Here is a 22,113-nt window from a genome sequence, read left to right on the forward strand (position 1 = left end):
CATGTTTGCTTACCCCTTTGCCTACCAATGATACAGGTGAAATACTTGCCTGACTTCCCTTTCTTTACACCTCGATCGCCTACTCTTTCTAACACTTGATCGGAGGCTGTATTGAAAAAGCTGTATTTCAGATACGGATTGGTATGAAAACTGACATATTTCCAAGTCTTCTAAGAACTACCTTGTCAAACAAAAATGATAAGAAGGTGTGGCATTTGGTTTTCCAACACTCATTGTATGTGAACTAAGAGATGTTACGTTAACAAGATTACTAGAGTTGTACCTGTTTTTACGCACAAGTATTTATGTACCGTTATAAATTAAAATTTTTAAATTGAGAATAAAATTAACTCAAATTTTGAAAGTTCAGAAAAAATGGGAGTATAAACAAAGCAAACAAACATAAATAAAAACAAAAATGAGATTTAAGATTATTGGTAACAGTCCTCATTTTCTGGGGGCTTGGAACCCCCCATCTCTATCTCCATCCATCTACCTTTACTCCCTCTCCCTGGCTCCCACTCTCCACTTGTTCCGGTAGCCGATGGGCTCCGTTTTGGCAATAATGTGAAGCAAGGATGGCTTGGCTCAGCTCCTCCGGCAAATAAGTTGACAGATTCAGTGCAGCGGTATTCGGCGACATCCTAAACGGCTGGGGTTATATTTTCTCTCTTTTATTTTGTTTTGTTTGCTGTTTTCAACTTTTGTGTCCCCCATGTGAGACTTTCTTGCCCTTTAGTGGAACTTTCTCATCCCTATATGGGTTGACATAGTTTGATGATTTCATTGGTGGCTTTTGAACCTAACTACATTTGTTTGCTTACGGTATAAATACATAGTACTATTTTCGTAAATGTAAGGCTTGTTTTGTGCATTTCAATTCATAAAGATATCCACTTGGCCATGCTAAAAGGTGAAGTTGGCACTAAAGAGGTGGCATGAACGAGCTTTAGAATAGATAATGCACATTAAATTAAAATCATCAAATAAGAGTTAGTACTGTATTTACAAATTCAGCCAAACGGAAACTTTCTTTTTCCTTTGTACGCTACACATTAAGAAGCTTTACATACATCATGGACAAAAAGCGGAGTTGCGTTGCGCGCAGACAAATCCACCGTTCTGATGTTTAAAACAAGTTTCCAATTCATTGAAAGGAACTCCAGAGTATCTGCCAAAACAAGAACCTGTATGAGATACCAAGTGAAGAAATCCATCAAAAATCAAAGACAAAGTATGGTAAAAAAGGAGGGGACAAAACTTAGTTACTTTCGAAACACGGGAAAAAAATCTACTGGCAATGGGGAAAACGCAGAACAACCAATTTTCTCGGGACATCATCCTCACATATTTCTAGCCCTGAGCAAGTACATAGTACTAATATTCTTAAGCTACTACTGGCCTAAGAATCATTTCCAAACTAACCTGAATGATCTGTACGTTGCAAAATTCTCTCCAAGATCCTTGTGCTGAAGCCCGAAAACATGAAACATAGAGAATTACTTTGGTGGCATTAGGAGACCCGTTCATCGTCATACATCCAACTTGGAATCCTACACTACCTGCGTAATCCAATCAATTATTTCTCAAGAGTTAAGTCGTTATTCTTGGTGTAAGAGTGAAAAGAGGAAAATGACAGCAATATATAGCTACTGACATACCGATCTTCAGTAAGAATGTCTTCCAAGCTACAGCATGAATAAAGAACCAATGGTTGTTTGACGAAGAACCTTGGAACTCCGATCGAGGCCATGAGAAGCCACCTAGCCATACAGAATGATAGATCATGGACGTAAAGACTTTGCAAGGATTTGACAACATAGGAAATCTCAAACAATGTCTCTCCTAAGTTCTCCTTCAAGGTACCTCAAAAGGTCATGCATTAGGAGTCATATAATATTTTGCAACTTTATCTATCTTTTCCTAAAATCAGTCCATTTACGAAATCAAAAAGTACAATCACTTTAAGAGATGGGATTAAAATTTGATAACAAAGGACTTACCCGGAGGGGGGGGGGGGGGGGGGGGGGGTGGGCCGGAGCGCATTCTGTGGGAATATTAGCCATTGATAAAGACACCCACACAAAAGAGATTCCACTCTCTCACATACTACCTCCGCCCCAATTACTACTAAAAAGTTTTGAGTTACCAAGAATACCCCTCACTCTTTTTAGATTAAACGAGAGTGCATGTTCTCCGTTGCAAAAAAATTTCAAAAGAGGGGGCATTAAGAGGACTTTTTTAGTCAACTTAAAATTGCACAAACATTTTGGGACATGTAAAAGTCAAAAAATAGACAAACAAATTGGGACACAAGGAATATTTAGAAACAACATTAGTGACCTATTTGTCATGTGAAATTGTGCATAGGGTACACTCCGAAGTACCCAAGAGAGAGAGAGAGAGAGAGAGTACACGACCTCCTACATAATCTCATCATTAGTTAAAACACCACCAACAACATGCTCACATGCATACCTCATAGAAAGCTCTCAAGGGTTTCAAGCATCTAAACAATAGAGTTGCTTGTCTAATAAAAGAATTCCCCAAAATTTAAGGCTTTAACGCGATTCATAACCACTAAAGCCACAAACCTAAGATGAGTGTACAAGGTCTCTTAAAATCGAGAGGTGCTTGACAAACTTTCAATGTCCAAAACTTAAAATAGAGTAGGGAACAAACAACAGAATAAAGAAAGATCCTTACCATGTGATTAAGGGCTGCATAGCGTTCCTCATTCAAATACAGTGGCTTTCCTCTATGCATTTCAATATCCTGTGATAATAAAAAGCTTAAACAATCGACCATGGCAATTCCCGGCAGATATTTATGTGCATGATTGGCCTTTGCATGCATGTAATTGCCGTACACACGGGAAAAGTATTTGACCCCAAAAATGTTAAAGAATAACTAGACAACTCTGGAAGGCAATAATAGTTGAAGTATTAGAAGTTCCCATGTTTGCTAATTTACTACAGATGCTTAACTTTCCTATATCCCCAACACCTTGGAGTGTAACCATGCTTCAATAACAAGCAGCTCCCTTGTTTACTTGATTTACTACTGTATTTTATCAGTTCCATATTCCAAATACCTTAGAGTTTAACCATCTTATTTCGACAGCAATGACAACAGCATTAAAACTCCTCCCCAGGGGAGGAAACCAAGTAATACTGTAAGCTTGGGTCTAGATTAGGGCTGCAAGTTGAGTATTTCTCTAGTTATACTCTAGAAGTCGGAGCTCAAGCTTGACTGAGTAACTTAAGCGAGCCGAGCTCGAGCTCTTACAGAATAGCCAGCTTGAGCCTCTGTTATTTTGATGTCGGACTTGATGAGAAATTGTTTGTGCCAATTGCTATTACCCATACGGGTCTACCCCATGACACAAAGAGCAGCAGAAACCAAAATAACAAAAGACTTTACATCAATTGCTTCTGTTAGAAAATCAAATGGAATCATATATTTAAATAACTCTTATACTGCTCACCAGTAATCCTTACTGCATATTGAAGAACTTAAAAAAGTGACCTAGTGATGAACATCATTGATGGTTGGAGAAATGCTATTGCAGAGGTTTTTTTTTTTTTGAGAGCTTTGTGCATATATTGCCAAAAGTTACGTCTGCCTCCCGTACAATGTTCTAAAAGTTCACCTAGGCGGATCCCCAAATCCTAGATTTTAGGCTCTAGGCATTAGGCAGCGAATAGTTGACGGGGTTTCTATAAGTATTTTGGGTTAATCTGCAATAGTAATGGATATTGAAGCCCAAAATAGGCTAACAAAATATGTACATTATACAGCACAAAAATGATCTTTCAAGTAGTTTTACTTTAGTCTCAATTCATTTCTTCCTAGTTTTCTGTCCTATCTTCCTCAAGAGGGGGCGGGGCTGTGGGGTGATATTTTTCTTAAAATGGCAAAACCGACTAATCTTAGGCAAGCGCTAGGCGCCCCTCTTCCGCCTGGCTAGCGCCTACTGATTTCTAGAACATTGCTAGTCCTCCCCCGCCCATACCCCATCAATTGGGATTACATGGGTACCATTGTTGTTAAGCAGTTACGGTTCCTGTAACCGTTGCACTATGTTTAATTTCCCTTCACGAGTCATAGACGAGACAAAGGGAGATTGGACTTGGCAAACGGCGGCGATGACGTGGTTGCCGAGTTTAACAGCCGCAGCATAATGATGACGTCAACCGGAAACGTAATTTACTTGTTTCGCGGATGGTTACAGGGTACAACGGGTGGTGGTAAATAACCATACCATCACGGGGTACAACACACGCCCTCCTTCACCTTCCTCAACCTTTCAATTACAAAATATTTTTTGCAGAGCAACCCTTTGATTACAATTTCTTCTAACAAAACAACCATACAATTATAGACGACATATGTAATAGATTTTGCTAGCTATTATAGCATAATGTGTTCCTACATCTTATCCCTACAAGGTCTATCATTCTGTCGAATAACCTAGACCATTTAGTGTATTTGTGCTTTTAGACAACAAAAATTCATGAAATGGGAAGATATCAACTTAAAACAAAAGAAGAAAAGGAAAGTGAACTGACTGGTAACTAAGCATTACACTTTGTTGCTACACTATGCTTACCTCTTCGCCAAATGCGTCCAAGTAAGGAGAAGGCCAAGTTGCTTGACGAGCAGCTCTCTGAAGCAAGATTAGGGTTTTCTGTAAGAAGTACTAGTTAGTCATCTCTAGAAAAGTGCAACCCACATGAGTACAATGATAGTTCGGCATGAGGTAGGCAGAGCAAAAAGTACCTTAATCAACAAAAATGCTCCAGTACCAGCACCACAGGCCATTGCATGAGTCCGACACTCACTTTCCCTTACCAAGCAAAAATAAGCATGTCATTGTTGAAACTTGAGACATAATGTGTTACAAGCATGCAACCACAATGATTGTAACGCCTCATTCTCAATCATATAAGTAGTGAGAGAGAATTTCCATCCACAATGATGACATAATCAGGAACTAAAAAGATTACACTTCTGTTTATATGTCCTAACTCATATGATCATTTAAATCAACTTGTTGACTAACTTGTTATACTAAAAAACTATTATATCATTTGGCCTCTATGTGTGTTTGTGTTTATAGACACACATACACAACATATATTTTTAATTACCACTTGAAAAGATTAGGCATATATGAATTGAATTCTGTATAGATGAGTTGCAAACCTGCAGCATATCTTCCAGTACGGAGAGCACAATTTACCACAGGCAAGGCACAATGCTGGATCTTCCAGACCAACTCCACAATCCGGGCAATTCTGCTTTATATACCTGATAAAGCAGAAGAATTAACCGATGATGATTGTAATGAAAAAGAAGGAAATGAAAACATGACTGCAAGTGTATCTAGAGTTGACCTCTGTAAGAGATCCTGGTAAAGATGTGGCAAATGCATCAACTTAAGAGGAACTGCAGGGATTACGTGCAACACCCGCTGACGATTACCAATTACACTCTCCAAAAAATGACGGGACCATCTCAAGACTAAAGAACGTAGCACTTCATCATTAAGAACAACATCCAGTGGGGGAATCTTAAACATCTTCTCAAGTTTTTCAACTTCAAAAAGTTCCACCATAAAGCCATCGGCATATTCGATCATATCATCAACATCGTAGACTTGAGCCCAATCACCAAATGGTGCAGAGGTGGATGAGCTCATTACTTTCCACAACAACGCACATCTTCGCAAATAAGGAAAGCTCAAGCGGCGAATAATATCCTTGACATCATAAGAAACATCAATATAGTTTGAAACAAAATAATGTTGAGCAACCGGATGGTCTCCCACAATCTTGAATATGTCACAGACCAGACCGTCATGGCATCCTAATTCAGTTGTACTGCATTTAGACTTTCCGCAATATGTGATTATAGCCTGCGACGCATTCTCACATTTAGAAAAACCAAATCAGATCGAGGGACATAGAAATATATCATACGTCTTGCGTGGCTGTGGCTTAAATGAACACCACCGTGTAACAAACCTGGGCTACGGAGACAGCATAGAAGAGATGCACAAGAGATAGGAAGGACTCTTCACAAGACAGAAATTGGGATGGTAGGCAAAAAAGTACCCACATCAATGTTGAAAAAGCATCACTAGAGAGAACAGGATAGGAAGCCCGTCTCCAAAACTGGATGTCCGGATATGGCACCTCTGTTTCCACATTCTTCAAGATGGATAACATGCTGCCTGTAAAGCATAGCAATCAATAAGAGGATCAATGCTAGAAAGAATCTAAAATAAATCACTAGAGCATCCAAGTTCTAAATAAGTATCCCAGGTTAATCCCATTAATGGGTAAGGAGGGGAAAGTTGGGTACAGGCCTAAGTCCTAACCTTCGATATTAAGAAAATTAGGGAATGCGTGAATCTTGCCCACAACAGATGAACATGATCTTAGCTGATTTTTCTTTCTTTTATCACTATCTTAGTTGATTGTCTGCACCACTATTATATTGATTGATCAATATGAACAAAATTGCTACGGTTGCAGTTACTATACTGCTCTTAGACCCATTCCAAGGGTTCAAGTAAGTCAAGGCTTACAGTATGCTACAACTTATTCTAGGTTGGTTTGCGTTCATAGATAGTTGACCTAAATCACTGCATTATTATCGCGATAAAGCTATCGGGAATTCAACCCAGGATGATAACAAAGAGGCTAACACGAACATAACAGCAGTGAGATATCATCCAGCAATAGGGAATGCCTAAACTTATGGTAGTTGGGTGGGTGTACATAGATAGTTGTCCTGAATATGGCAATGCAAAAGATAAAGCAACTGAAATGAATCCAACCCAAGATAATAAGGGATAACAGAGGCCAACAGGTACCATAATAGCGTCACGATTACTTTTATTAGCAGACTTACCAATCTAGAAGTGGTGCTAGCAGACTTACCAGGAAGTGTTGCTAGAGTCCTGGAATCTACAATTATTGAGGTGTCAATTGGATCTCAAACAGGCTTCCTAATTCGCTGAAAGTTGGCTAAAACAAATGATTAACCCACAGGCCTAGATGGTAAGGCCACCAGCCCCATCAGATTGGATTGGCAATCCCATGGGCCCACTAATCTAGCATTTGGTTCATTGGTTGCACAAAAGAAGGCCAGACTCACAAGCCCAAGGGAGTACCAATCAGCCTGAGGGGGTGGGCGATCAATAATACTGGGGGACTAGGTATTATGAATCCTGTCCGATGCCTCCCATGCGAGTTTACCATGTTAAGCATGCTCTGTACAAGAAAATTTGAATATGCTCTTCGCTATAAATACTCCACTTATGCAGCCAAAACCCTCCCCACCGTAATCTGGGAAAAGATATGATTTGTTTTGGTTACCAAGTGGTTTGTGGTTTGCTTTGGTTAGTTAAACAGGTTCTACCACATTTCTGCTATTCTGTATTATGTACATGCTTATGAGAAAGGGCACAAGGGCGAAAAATGTGGTTTGTAATCTCATTCCTACAATTGCAGACAAACATGGGCTTGGAAGTCCCTTCTCAATCCCTCCAACGGTTCAATCCTCCCAAAAACAAACACCAGCTTCAGATTACACATGGGATTGCCAATCCAACCTTCTAGCTACTTTGCACAAACCCCTGCGGATTATCAAACCGGGCCTCAGTACACACCAATACCGAGGAAAGGTGATTGAAGGGCAACCTCTTCATAATAAAAGGAAAAGTTTCAAAAAAGAAGCAAAGAGGGCCACCAAAACCAAAAGAAAACCAGCTCACCAACATTGTAGAGGTTCATTTCTCATGTTTTGCTTTGGCATATGGGGCATTGCACCCTTGTCAACTTATTAACAAAAGGTTTGCACCATTGCATATATTTAATGGGTTATCATACAGCCAGAGCATGTATGCTCATATACACAAAACTCTTTGCCCATCATCATAAATACAAATATAGCGGCTCTCATTTACAGTTTATATCCTGAAAAATCCAGTGCAGCAAAATCTGAATGAAGGTAAATCATGGAAAAACAAAAGCCAATATAAGTAGAACATAATCAGTGGCACAGAAACATAAAGATAAAAGTCAAAAGAGTCTAAAAATTCCATAGAAATAGAAACCGTACCTCCTTGTCCGTATATCTCGCTCGGAAATTCATCCAATGAAACTCCAGAGCAGACCGACTCCGCAAAGAGCTGAATACCCCTCAACCTTAGAAAAACAGTAAGACTGTTTTTTGACCTTGTGCTTTGCACAATTTTTAGCAACAAGGATAATATAAAACCACTTGAAGAATTGAGTTCCTTATATAAGCCATTAAGGCCATAATTAGGAGTCAAAGAAGTCCTTCCACAACGAGCAGCAATTTCTGTAGATAAAAGAGAGTACTTAAGAGTGTCCCACATAATCATCGAGTGGTTTACCCTTGCAGATCCTGATATCCTATCCTGTTTGCCGGGGAAATACATTCCGGATAGTACACGAAACATGGACTCCAGATTTGGTCTTATCCTCCCATTTCGATGCACTGGAACATCTTTTAGGATTTCACCCCTCCCAGCAACATCAGCTGCACTACGCAAAAGTGAAAAGGCTTCTCTAAGACGAAAATCAGTTTCTCTGGTTGCTGAGGTTGAATGGCCAGTAGCATCTGACCAATTGACTGTGGACACCATTGGCGGCCTAAAAACCTTTGGCGCATCTCCAGGTAATGCAGGCAAGATTGAGTTGGCAAGTCCACGACAAACAGGACAGAGGAACTCTCCCTGTAAATAATATGTTCAATATCCAAGATACCAAAATGAACAGTTGCTATCAATTGCAATTAAAGACAAAAAAAGGCTCCTACCTGATCTGGATCCACAATTTGTCCCCCTTCAAAAACAATTCTCCTAAGATACCTGTGTCAACAGTGTAATGACATTAGATTGATGTCCAATACATGCATATGTCCAGCAACATGTTTGAATATTCATCAATGACTTAGACTTTACTTCAGTTGCAAGTAACAGCCTAGTGACTGTCATTTTATATTGCAATGTGCAATTATGTGCACGTCGAGCTAATAGCAAGTTTAGAGCCTGGCAGCATAATTTATAAAGACCTTACCTTTCCTTCAGCGATGATAAGTAACGGTCAAGACAAGCTTGATGCACTGCATGCCCACAGGAAGAAACATAGATTCCATCACAATCTACTGGACCAAAGCCATCGTATGATGAAACAGGCATAGAAGATTCGGATGGCGCTGCATTTTGAGAATGAGAATTTTCTGAAGGTGAAGGGTTCTCCATAGTCTGTTTTGAAAGACAAGCAATATATTTTCCGAGCAAAAGCGATTCAGGTCTTCTCCATTGTTCAACTATTGGTGATCTCTGATCATCCTCTACGAAATTCGGATGAAATAAATTATCATGCATTTGCTGACGAATAGGTAAGTACATATTTTCTTCTAAGGTCTCAAGCGAAAATTCTGTCCTTTCCCTTGAATTATTTGATATGCATGGCAGTTGGATATTCCTAACTGAAGGGAATCTAGCCTTGATGAATTCAAGAAAGGCATTGACTTCCCTAGGTTGTCCACCAGAAGCAAACTCATTTACCACATCTTGAATAAATTCATTCATCTGCGAAGATGAAATCAGTCCAGAACTGCTAGTGGCAGGGTTCGTACCAGATGGAACACCCATCTTGTTGGAATGGATCGCCATGTGCTCCTTGTCTGATTGGCCATCTTGATCCCATGATCGAGGACCTCTGTCAACGAGGCTCAGAAGCCTGGATTTCTTGTTTCAAGAATACGGACAGAAACATCAACACAAGCATAAGTCACAACTCACAATAGACAACAAAGGTAGTACTGATCACTGAAGCTCAGAATGTAATATAATCAAGTAAGCTAATAGGACTCCAACAATAAATCCAGGAATCAAAGAACATGCACCAGGTAGTTACTTACCTGGAGAAGAATTAAAAAAGATAGAGGATTTTTAGAATTTGGATCATGACAAAGAGAGCAGACATCTTGTGTGGACTCTCCCGGACCTATTCTGATTTCGGAGGGGCATTCTGCTTCTCCAATTTTTGAACCATCCAACCCGTCACTTGTGGAAGAATTAATGCTTGCTAAAAATTTGGATTGTTGGGCCCGCATTTTTTCCTGCATATCAAAGACAGTGAGCTTTTAAAAGGCACTTACAAATAGGGGTTTAACTAGTCTGGTGCGGCCACTGATCAATCCATTCTGAACCAGCGTAATTTTGGTTCAGTTCTCACACATCTATATACTGAAACAAGAACCAAAAAAACAAGAAGAAATAACACTAGCATATCTTAGGTTGGACTCACACAAACAAAAAGGACTTGAAAATCCATTCCTCATACATCTGATCTGAGGAATTAACCAATATAAACAAAGAAACCAGTCCAGAGACTCAAGCTAACTTGATCTCTAACTAAATTCTTTACAACTTCTAAAAACAATGATACCCTTCGGGGAAAAATCTCACCGAGCAAACTCTACAAAAGATATTGCATGAGATCTTACCAATATGGCAGCTTGTCTCTCTCGGGCTTTGGCCTTGCGCTTATCACCTTCAGAAGTTGAACCACCAAAACCAATACCACCGTTTGGACCAGAATGTGACAGATGATTGACCACTTCAGGCGCAAGCCTCTGGAGTTTAGAATTACATCCAGAATCAAGCTCAGCAAACTTTTTCAATAAACTTCCAACCAAAGACGAAAGGTTGAAACCACCAGCTTCCAGAAGATTGTCTGGTTTGTCCTTCCTATGCATCCTCATCAATGACACAAGCAGCGATAACAAGCTCTGATCACCTGATCTAGTACATACTCCCTCATCAGCAAAAGCTAAAATGGGAATTGAATCGCCTGTGCAACACAATCGATCACCAGATTCCCTCTGCCAACAACAGATGTCCAATGCGAATGAGAGTAAATGCAAGGCCGTTAGCAGAACTACATCCGGCGCACGCGATGCGGTTGCTTTATCAGGGTAAACAGCATAAAATAATACAGCACGAACAATTTGGATGACCATTTTACAAGTGGCCACTCTGGCAACTCCACTGAGAGGACTAAAAATCTTTGACCATTTGGGAAGCTGAGTGTTCAATGCAGAAGCCCCACAGTAGCGCAAGTACCTTTCTTCTGCAACTTGCAAGTCCCTTGAGTTCCAGCGAGGATGATACAAATCCAGTTCTTTCCAATATTGCAAACGCAGTTTATACATACCCTGAAAATAGAGCAATTTCAAAATAAATTCTTCAAAAAGCATGCCAACAAAGAAAAACTTAGAGACATGGCAGGTGCAGAGACAAACCTGATTCATGCCAGATGGACTGGAATATGATGCTACTGTATCCAAAATTTTCTGAAGCTGCTTCATTTTGTTAAGATCACGAGGCAGTGATTTCACCAATTGACTGTGAGTGGCATCTCCTATAGCTAGCTTATAAACTAACTCTCGTTCCAGACACTCAGCCGTAGATAGTCCACAAAACCGCCTTTCTTTTACTATCTGTATGATAAGAGTGAGCATTTCGTGCACCAGAACTGGTTCATACCTGAAAAATAGCACTCTTTTGAGTTTCCTTAGCTGTCCGTATCATAATTAACACAACAATCCAAGTTCTCTAAAAGAGTACGGGCAGCCTTGAATAGGTAAAATTGCTATCCAGATCCTTAGTGAGTTTTGTCCAACCCATCTTCCGCTGATCTCTGTGACATTGACTAATCAATTGATAGCTATGAATAGCTCACATACACAAAAGCCCGCATTTTACTTTGACATGGATAATTTATATTGTTTAAGCCGATAAGAAAAATAATTTCAAACATAGATTGTGAAATCGAGAGCACTCTCTTAATCTCCCATCAAGGCGGATATTTAGCACACAGGAAGCTATATTAGTATAGAAGGTTCTTGAACCTCGTGATGGACCCAGTGGCATATAGATCAGGCAGAAAGTTTTTTTTTGATCAGTAGATCAGGCAGAAATTTACCAAACGTTAAATAGCAACAAGTCAAAAACTATGCTTAGTTCAACCCTGGTTCTCCCTTTCCCTCCACATCTCTCCTCTAATTGTGCATTATGCAAATGAAAAATATATGCCGAAGGCAAAATGAAATTCTGTAACAATTCCTGAGTCCCAATTTTGGTCCCTTTTAAGAAGACAGAATGATTGTGCTCTGGACACTACAAGTTTACAATAGTGCGCTTTAGTTTGAAATGTAATGCAAGTTGGAGCTATCACATCAATGCAAAAGAGAAGGGCAAAATAGGATGATACAAGTTTTTCCAACTTTTCGAAGTGGACAAATTTTATGCCTCCTAAAATAGAACAATGATACTGCCTCCGTCCAATTTTGTTTACTTGGTATTCTACTTTGGGATGTCCCCAATTGTTTGCTCTTTCTGAAAGTCAAAGGAAAGTGTAAATTCCCACAAACTAACCCTCATAAACAATTAAAAGTAGTTTTTGAAGATAGAGAACAAGGGGTAATGTTGAAAATTTCATTTAACTTTTAGGGAGAAATGCATTAATTTTACGTCCTGTTAGAAAGTTCAGTTCCCTGCATACAGCAAAAAAGGGGGACGGAGGGAGTAATAATCTTGGTTCTTGAACAAAATTACCCCTGGAGCTAAAATCAGCGGTGCAGAATGCAAATGATATATCTGCAAGGTTACTGAACATACACGCAGATATTGAGATGAATTTAGTGGTGCAGAATTCAAATGATAAATCCACATTCTAAGTATCTACAGAGAGTTCGAAGGGCAATAGAAATGAGGAGTCTTCATTGGAGTTATTGAACTTATATGAACAGAGAGTTAGAATCGCAGGAGTTATTGGGTTATTTGAGCTGTCGTATACATATAAGCAGAGGACAAAGGAAAACCCCTTGAAGTTCAGTGGCAAAAAAGCAACGTCAAAAGGCACATGCTCAGAAAGGGATTTTGTACATAAAACTAGGTAGTAACACAACTTAAGGGGGCAAGCTTCAATTCTCAACATGCAATATGATCCACAAAGAAAAAAGAAGGGCAACAAATCACTCCAAGAAAGAAAATGGAAACGCAAGAAACATACTCGCTGGACCGTTCAGGATTCAGAGAGAGGTAACTTGACAACCCAAAACGCTCTAGAATTCGACTGACATAAAGGTCCGCTGGAGCTAAAGCAGCACAGCACTGCAGCAGCAGTAGATCCAGCTCTAAACCTTGCTCAGACCTGCAATAAGCAACCCAAAAAGACAAATCTTTACAAGAACCAGAAATCCTGGAAAAAACAGATATGGAGAAGATATTTTCATGCAAGAAAGAAATGTTTGACACAAAATCAAATTCAACCATACCAGCGAACAGAACGGTACCACTCCCAAGATAAAATGGCAGCATCCCCATTCTTCCTCCACATTCCAGCACGAACCTGAGCACAGAATACTCTAATCCGCAAAGGGTGCTCCATAGCAAAACCAGAGAACCCATATGGGTGGCACCCACCGAGGACATGTCCAAAGAAATCCTGGTATACAGCAGACGATGAATCAGCAGGACTGACACTGATGGTGTCGGGCAACGAGGACTCACCATAACATCTTTTCAGTGATTTTTGTAAAACCAATGACACCAATCGATGTAAAGGGATGTGAACAGATATCTCCTGCGAACTGACATCATATGCTGCATCTGGCCAATCTGGCAGAGTCAGAAAACGTAGACCATCTAATTCAGTAGCATATTCAACCTCCATTGTATTGTCGTCAGAAGCAGGCACACTAGCATCCTGTCCTATGACTTGTCCATTCTCTATGTCAATACCAACACGGAATCCACTGTGAGCAAGTAAAGAAAAGTCTCTACCTTGAATTTCGCCTGACCTCGTAAGTTTACTGCCAGCTGAAGTTGCATTATATGACCTAAAAATTGATTTTCCCTTCCTAATCTTTGATAGCGTTTTCTTGAATGTAAAAAAATTGTTCCCTGACATGTTGGCGATTTTAGGTGATAAGATGCTAAGAAGAGCTCCTGAAGTATTATCCACCCTTAACCAATTTTCAATCGCCTTCAAGCACTCAAATACTAACGATGCAACAGATGGTTGAAGTACAAGTAAATCTGATTTTGCTTCAGCAACCTTGGATGCAGAACCTAATGTGCCACTCCTGACTGTTGCACTACAGACAGAGCTTTCCTGCGAAAGTCTTCCTACCTTTGCATGTCTTGGGCTATCTCGATCCTCACAATCTTCTTCATATGTGGTGGAAAGAATTTCATCATCTGTCACCCCAGTACTGGAAACAGAAAAGGCCCCTGCTACTAAGAGAGAATGGATATTCGCAATAGAGTGACCTAAAACAAAGGGCAAATGCATATTCTCATTATCTTCTTCAATATGGATGCCTGTTTCTCTCTTTTGAGGGTTCATCCCTTGCACAAAAGCCAATAGTCTCATCCACATCCTTAAGATATCTTGCCGATCATGGGTCACATACTTAGGTACTATCGCATGGCTCATGACAAATCGAATATCTTCAACCACACGAAGAGTTGTTTCATACAAATTACCCCACTTAGTAACCTGCAACAGAATCTAATCAACCATCTTGCTCTAAAAGCACAAGTGGAGAACAAAGTAAAACAAAACAAACAAATGAATTCAGAAAATGGAATAAAAGCCAAGAAAATAAATGTATCCACTCAAGCCTTCTCAATCCACAAACTGCCACCAAGTAGAACATGTGCGCACATTAACACATAAATCATACTAAGTCTATTACAAAAATAATCTCAAATGCTTAATCGAGTTATTTGTTTAGCTTTAATATTTTTGGACGTTGAAATGGGTGCATAAGTCTTCTTATGGCCAATATAAATGATAGGGAAGTTGTTGAACAGGATCTTTACTGGTTAAAGACATCTTTTCAAAGCTAATCTGAGTGGATCTTGTAAAAGATCAGGTACGGAACAAATGTGACTGTTTTTCAAATGTTTAATATCGTCAAGTGTTCTATTGCAAATTTCAATCCAATCAAACATCCGCAGCAGCCATTATATATCTTGGTAAAAAAAATGGTAGTTTTGAGATATATTAAGATTCAGGCCTTGGTTCATATCTCGTTGACCAATCCTTCCTCACTCAGTTTCTCCTACAGGTGAGCCCCGGAATGGTAAAATAGGAGAAGCCTCCCCTGCTATATATATGCATGTAATCTTTCTATCCAACACAAGTTCCCCCATTTAGAATATTAGAAGTTTGCTGGGGTTTTGAGTTTTGATGGAGAAAAATAACAAGACAGCCTATGAACTAGATTGGCCATGCAACTCAAGGCATGGCACACGGCTTTTCGGGTTCAATCCCAACTTCTACAGGAACTTATGTCTGTTCTTCCTGCCACGGGATTTGTTCTCCTCACCTCCTTTTTAGTCCCTGGCGAGGGTTTGATTCAGATGTGAGTGATAGACATTTGAGTTTGTACTGGGGTGGTCTTTCCCAACCCTTCTAAGGGCCAAGAATTGCTTCTTCGCCATTTCTTCACAGGTATTAAACATCATAAACAACAGTTACAACACATGACGATCAGAGGCACCGCTACATACAAAGTTGTGGTGTCAGCTGACCCCAAGGAGAATTTGCTTCTTACTACCATCCTATGCATGCACTCCTTGGCCCGAACTTGACTCATATAGAAAGAAATATGACCCAACCTAGGCATGAAGCACACATAATTTCTTTCCACTAAATGTCCTGTGGAAAATATTCCTACTTGATTTGCAATGATTTCAATACATAAAAGCTCCTTGAAAGTAATGTCTACTAATACATGTTTTTGGTTTCTTCCACTCAGTAGCTGAGAAGTTTAATTTAGTTTGCACTATGCAATCATTACAAATAATGATTAATCATTCATATATTAAATAAAAATATTTTCAGAAAATAGGCCAATGTGAAAATTAGTTCTTTTGTTATTAGTTGAAATTATTTTGCTAAGATGACATGTATCTTTAAGTTCGTGAATGACCCCATCACCACAACTTTATGGAGTTGCCACTGAAGGAAATAACCAAAAACAAAAAAAACTATAAAGTATAACCCAGAAAATTCAAGCACTTGGTGAGTGATGTATCGACGGCAGAAGTAAATCTCTCAGATTTGAAAACATGCCCTTGAAGCAGTAACTGAACTGTAAAGTAACAGAAATAACACAACTGAGCACACATATCGAGCCAACATATGGCTTAGTCGTCCAGATCCTCGCTTGAAATCTTTAGGCATGGTCAGACACATATATCAGACATTAAAACATGCTCCCTAGTAAAGAGCAAATAGTTGCCACTAACTTTCTCGACAAATACAGCTACATCTGCCGTCTACATATTAAGGGAGAAGGGTTTTTGAATCTTATCTCTCTATAAATCCAAACCATTGATTTGCTCCATAAATCCTACGGCTCTCCCTCTCTCTCAAACAATATTAATTGCACAATTGCCACTAATTAGTTCTCACGTTGTGCCGTGATTCAGGCACGGCAAACCCTAGTCTATTCTAATAGAGAAAAGGATAGTTAAGGACTCTCAAGAATGCAGCCCTTAGGAGCCCAAACTGAACCATCAAGTGCAGATGAAAGAAGTAAAATCAGTTCAATACCTGTAACCGTCCATCATCTCCGGCACAAGCAACGAAAATGTTGTCCAGACATTCCAACAATAAGACCAGAAGATTCTTTTCTTTCACCAGGCGTGGGGTTAGAGTCGGCACAGTAAAAATTTGCACAGAGAACGTGGACAGCAGCTGATACTTTTTAAAAATATCATCGTTACACTCTTTTACAGCTTCACCAACAACAGTTGGATAATAGTTAAGAAAGGCCGTTGCAAAGTCATATTTGAACCGAGGTTCAGCCAACAATTTCAAAAGTAACTCATGGAGCTTCCTCGGGAAATCCTTGCCCAAGAACTTCTCTGCCCTCACCAGGATATCAAGTAAACCAAGCGAAGACAATATCCTCCCAGAAATAAAACTTAACAAACTTTCACTGCAATTGCAAAACTCCAAAAGCATCTGCACCACAGCAGCCGTAAAACCATCTGCAACCTTTCTGAACTCTGCAATGCGATCCTCTACACCAGAACTTTGTTGAGACAGTGTTTCTGCTATCTTCAGCTTATTCTTCCAACAGTCCAAAAGCAAATCAAGAATAGGTCCAACAGAGTTTGCGAACTCCTCCGCAAGGGGTTGTATCTGTTCAGCACCTTTATGGTTCGAACAAAAACCCTCACGTTTCCAAGCAGTCACATCTCCACAATCGCAGCAACCACCACCGGTATATATAATTGAATAATCATGGTCAGTGTGGTTTCCATTCTTGAAACAAGGAACACAAATTGCACAGGTGGGGTCATGCTCACATGTTCTGCAACGATATGCTATATCATTGTTTCCCCAAACAGCCCCACAGACACCACGCTGGCCAACACTCATTTTGGCTAGTTTCTTCAATGCAGAAGCCGGTTCACCCTCAAACATCAGCCACCGCAACCAAACCATGCTTTCTTCGAAATGATCCGCAAGAGTTGGGGTCATTGCCCCCACCGCTTCATCATCAGTATCTAAGATAGCATACACCATATCAGGTGTAAGGAACTTGTTATCTTTCAGAAAAGCAACTAGACCAGCCTGGAGCTTCTCCAGATTCTCATCGGGAACACCTTGTACAGAAAGCGCCTGCCATGAAATACAAAGCATAATGGGAACGCCCATTACCATCAACAATACTTTTTGAATTTCATGTGGTCATCAGAACTATGACATTACACCTAAATAATAATACGAAAGTCAATAGAAACAACTTACAGATGGAAACTGATACTAAAGCACGCACACGCACAAAAATGGTTACATATATTTTGACCCTAAGACGGCTAAGAGTTAATCAGATATGGATTAACATTGTATACCATAAATGTAAACAATATTGCCCAGGTGGTTTACAAAGTTTCAATCCTTCATACAAATGCAGAAATACTGCAAGAAAATGCTTATAAAATAATCAGACCCAAAAATAAAATCGTAAATATTGGTATCTCCCGATTTTCCATTTCCACCCTAACCTCGGTGAAAATTATCAGTAGCAGCATGCTTGTTGGTCTGATTTAAGTTATATTTCCCCAGACTGCTTTCTCATCCACATTATCAATTGTTATTGTATCTCATGCAATTTGCCCCATAAATGAATGAATAAAGTTGGTAGGACAATACTCGATTCATAACAAGTTTTATTATCATACACTTTTCTTTTCTTTCTTTTCGTTTTGCTGTATCTAGGACACTACCTTGTTTTATCTAAATCAACTCAGAAACTACCTCATAGACTATACCAGTTTGATCACATACAAAATGCCAGTAATGCACCAATAAGATTTTTGTTGGTCGAAATGCTAGGGGACAGGAAAGCCGAGATTGTCAACGATGCGGTAACAAAGTATATGCACATACTGAACTAGATTAATTAGTGTCCTGGATAGAGCAAAGTGGCAACCCCGATATTGCAAAACAAGGATTTAGATTTTTTGTTTCCGGGGTAGCCCCTTGTAAACATATTAGTCGCTTAACCTCTTTAAATTTCAAGCTTATTTACAATAAAAAAAGAAAAGAAAAGAGTCTCTGGTTTGGTCTCTAACTCAGATAATATCACCAAAATGAACAAATGGCTATTAAAATACATCACGATCTAAAAACACCTCTGAAGCTACTTTTCAGACTCCTTACGCAAATTTTGAGAACTAGAATGCATTCTGCCAGAATAAGAGACTGTTTAGGAGCCGGACTGTCCATTCTGTTTATCCATTTTCCAAGGTTTTCCATTTGGGAGCTCAATTGCGATAATGCATTCTCTCACAATCCATTTTGAAAAACTACACTTTAGAGGCACAATTTGAGAATCAGCCCTGGAAGAGATTTTCCATTCTCATTTTGGATTGTCTTGCCAAATTGATAATCTATTTCGAGCATTATCCCCAAAATACCCATTCATAATCTATCTTGAGCATTATCCTCCCAAACACTACTCTGTTGCAAAATCTATTCTGCACATATCTCCCAAACACTCTACTAGATTCATAATTTGTTTTGGTCACAATACAAAATGCCAAATGCAAAATTAACTAGGCTCCCAAACGGGCCCTAAATCCTCGTAACCCTACCAAACACTTCCATATAATCAAGAAACACAATCCAGAATCCCAGCCAACCAGCCCCTTACTACACTCACCCAAGTAAAAGTACCCATGACTCTTTGGAATCATTCTCCGAGTAATACTCACGTAAATGCAACAAGCGATCATAACCAAAAAAAACAAAAAACAAAAAAAATCAGAAATTAAACTTCCTCAGCTTACCAGAAAACACAAGAAGCGACTGAAATGAAGAACTTTTACTCGTGGTCAACATTGGTAAAACAAAAACACATGAAATTCAGTAATGAAGAGAAATCGAGCAGTGTACCTGAACGATACGATCCTGAGGCGAGAGGTGTTCGACGTCAGGAGGCGAATCAATCTCCATTTTGAACATCAACCGAAGCCAATCGGCACAACTACAGCCCCTTCTGATTCGAGTGCTCTCACTCTCCAGCCCTGGATCAGTTCAATACTGTAGACAACAAATATATACGTACGTGCCTAGACGTAGAGGACAGTCGAAGGAGTCGAGAAACCCTAGCTTTCATCATTCGAGATTGAGCTCGCTCTCTCTCTATCTCTCTCTCTCTAGATTGCTTTCTCCCCTTTCTCTCTCTACAAAAGCGGTTCACCTATCTAGAACGATGGAACCATCGCCATCTTATTATTATTGGGAAAATTTCTTATTGCTGGTTTGATCTGTTTTTCATTCGGGAGTAATTTGTTAGTGGGATTTTTTTATTTTATTTTATTGTGGTTGGCTTAATTATAATACTCCTAAATTATTTTGTATAGAACTACTTTTTTTACTTTTGAATTTTCGTTATTTAATTTTTGTGTCTAATTCTTTTAAATTACTCCTTCCTCTCGATTAGAAAAATTTAAAAAAATAAACAATTTTAATTAGAACACATATAAAAATATACTCTAGTACTTATTAAAGATGGAATAATCCAGAACGGACATATTTATTAGATTATCTTCTTTGAACATTTTAAGATTCGACGAAAGCGTGAGAATCTCATTATGCCTCACTTATATCTATTGACTGCATATATGCACCATATTTCGTTTGAGATAAGAACGTAAGTACTATTTTTAAGCTCGGATTATGTGGCACTGATGGAGTGGATCTACACCTACCTTACACTAGTACAAGGGGGAGCAATTCAATATCCGAGAAAGATAGATGGGCCTTACTGTGATTTACGTGATTTTTGTTACTAAATGGGTAGATATTATTCGTACTACACATCATCATGGTTTTTTTATATATTTTTTATATATAAAATGAAGCGTCACTGGGGCCTGGGGCCCTGGGCATTGGCTAAACAATGGGCACGATAAGCCACGACATAGTACAAGATCAAATCAAAGAAAGACACGCCCACAAGACGTACCACAAATGCAAAAACATAGCTACAAACACAAAATAGGAGGAGAATAAGGATCAAATGTGCCGTTCGTTTGCTTTTAATTTTTCTTTTTAAAAAAAAGATAATTTTAAGCCTAAATATAATGAAAATAAAAATAATTTTTTAATTTTTTGTAGATTTTAAAAGATCTCAATAAAATCTATCAAATAAGATCTATATTAATAGAAAAATTATTTGAATAAACAAATAATTTTTGAGTTTGAAATTATTTTTCTTTTCAAAAAGTTTTCCTTTTCCAAGAAACTGAAATGGAGCCTAAGAAAGAAGCACAAATATTTTATTATTTCAAACAAGTCTGAATACAAATGTTAGGGCTTCTTCTTTTACGGGCATAAAGAGAAGCATAAAGACAAACATGGCTTCTAGTTTTAAATAAGCATATCTTACAAATTTAGACAAGCATATATTCTTTTACATAACAGACACACATAAAAGACAAAATAACTTTAAGTTGATTCCAAAATGAAGCACGAAAACTTGTAAATAATTTACAAGAAAATTTATTAGAAAATAAGTTGGGTCAAAACCTTCGTTGTTTTTATTTTTATTTTTCAGGTGACCAAATGTTCATTTAAAGAAGAAAAAGAAAGTGGACCCAATGTTCATTTTTGGTTTTAGTCCGTGGCAGGTTGTCATAGGATGGGCCAAAAATGGGCCAAACCCACCAGTTACATCATCATGTGGCCCAATATTTCAAAAGAAAAAACTGGGCTTGTTGAGGAGACGGATACGTGGACCCTACCATGGGCCTCCTAATGACTTACTGTACTCTTGTTTAATTCGTTTGTTAGAGCATTTCCACCCCTTACTCAAATTTTTACTCAGAGTCGAATAAAATATGAGTAAAAGCTTCATTTGATTCAGTGGTGAAAATTCACCACTTGTTGGACAAGGCCCATGTTCTCTAGTCTTCTCTTTTTGAGGCTAAACATACTCATAATACCACCAAATACGTGGTTGAACTTTAGCTTCCGTCCTAGTATATGTGCGGTGGGGTTTCCTACAGATAGTGATATGGTGGGACAGGACAATATTCCCTAGCAGAAGTGATGAGCTACCATACTTGCACTTTTATTTTTCCACCAAAAAAAAGGGTAGACCATTGATGATAAATTTATAAAGAAAAAAGAAAAAAAAAAAGACCACATAATATATGCCTCACACTAGCACATGCCAGTGTAGGAGAACTCGAGAGATCTTGCGTTGATGTAATCTCTTTTATTCACTTTCTCCAGAGCTAGCTATATTACATGTCTATTAAAAATGCTGACAACCACCCTAGCTAAGAACGTACAAAAATGTTACGAATAAGCATTCATATATGAGTGGTCAAGTGAAATTACTTTCTTGCTCCTCTACCAAAAAAAAAAAAGAAGCATTCATATATATAGTACAAAATGCATTGACATATGTGAACGTGAATCGATAACCGGCTATTGTTCTAAAATATGAACTTCGTTACGA

The 22,113-nt window shown here is 38.8% G+C and overlaps 1 protein-coding gene across 3 annotated transcripts; it reads right to left on the bottom strand.

Moving 5' to 3' along the window:
- Positions 1-948: 948 nt before the first annotated feature.
- LOC131326403 (E3 ubiquitin-protein ligase PRT6) lies at positions 949-19,918 on the bottom strand. 3 transcript variants are annotated; one of them, XM_058359187.1, is made up of 19 exons: positions 19,539-19,918; positions 16,683-17,759; positions 13,390-14,615; positions 13,125-13,265; positions 11,353-11,596; positions 10,555-11,265; positions 9,967-10,167; positions 9,117-9,793; positions 8,857-8,908; positions 8,134-8,773; positions 6,030-6,238; positions 5,400-5,920; positions 5,209-5,313; positions 4,783-4,849; positions 4,613-4,690; positions 2,707-2,775; positions 1,662-1,763; positions 1,426-1,553; positions 949-1,171 (listed from the first exon to the last, which is right to left on the bottom strand). In XM_058359187.1, exons 1-17 carry the CDS (start codon positions 19,605-19,607, stop codon positions 1,689-1,691), a joined length of 6,162 nt encoding a protein of 2,053 aa, XP_058215170.1. In that variant the 5' UTR covers positions 19,608-19,918; the 3' UTR covers positions 949-1,171; positions 1,426-1,553; positions 1,662-1,688. The 3 variants fall into 3 exon arrangements, with proteins under 3 accessions (XP_058215170.1, XP_058215168.1, XP_058215169.1); XM_058359185.1 differs by having other exon boundaries at positions 1,426-1,562; XM_058359186.1 differs by having other exon boundaries at positions 949-1,187; positions 1,426-1,562.
- Positions 19,919-22,113: the final 2,195 nt, after the last annotated feature.

The sequence above is a fragment of the Rhododendron vialii genome, chromosome 5a (assembly GCF_030253575.1).
Source record: "Rhododendron vialii isolate Sample 1 chromosome 5a, ASM3025357v1".
Classification (NCBI taxonomy): Eukaryota; Viridiplantae; Streptophyta; class Magnoliopsida; order Ericales; family Ericaceae; genus Rhododendron; species Rhododendron vialii.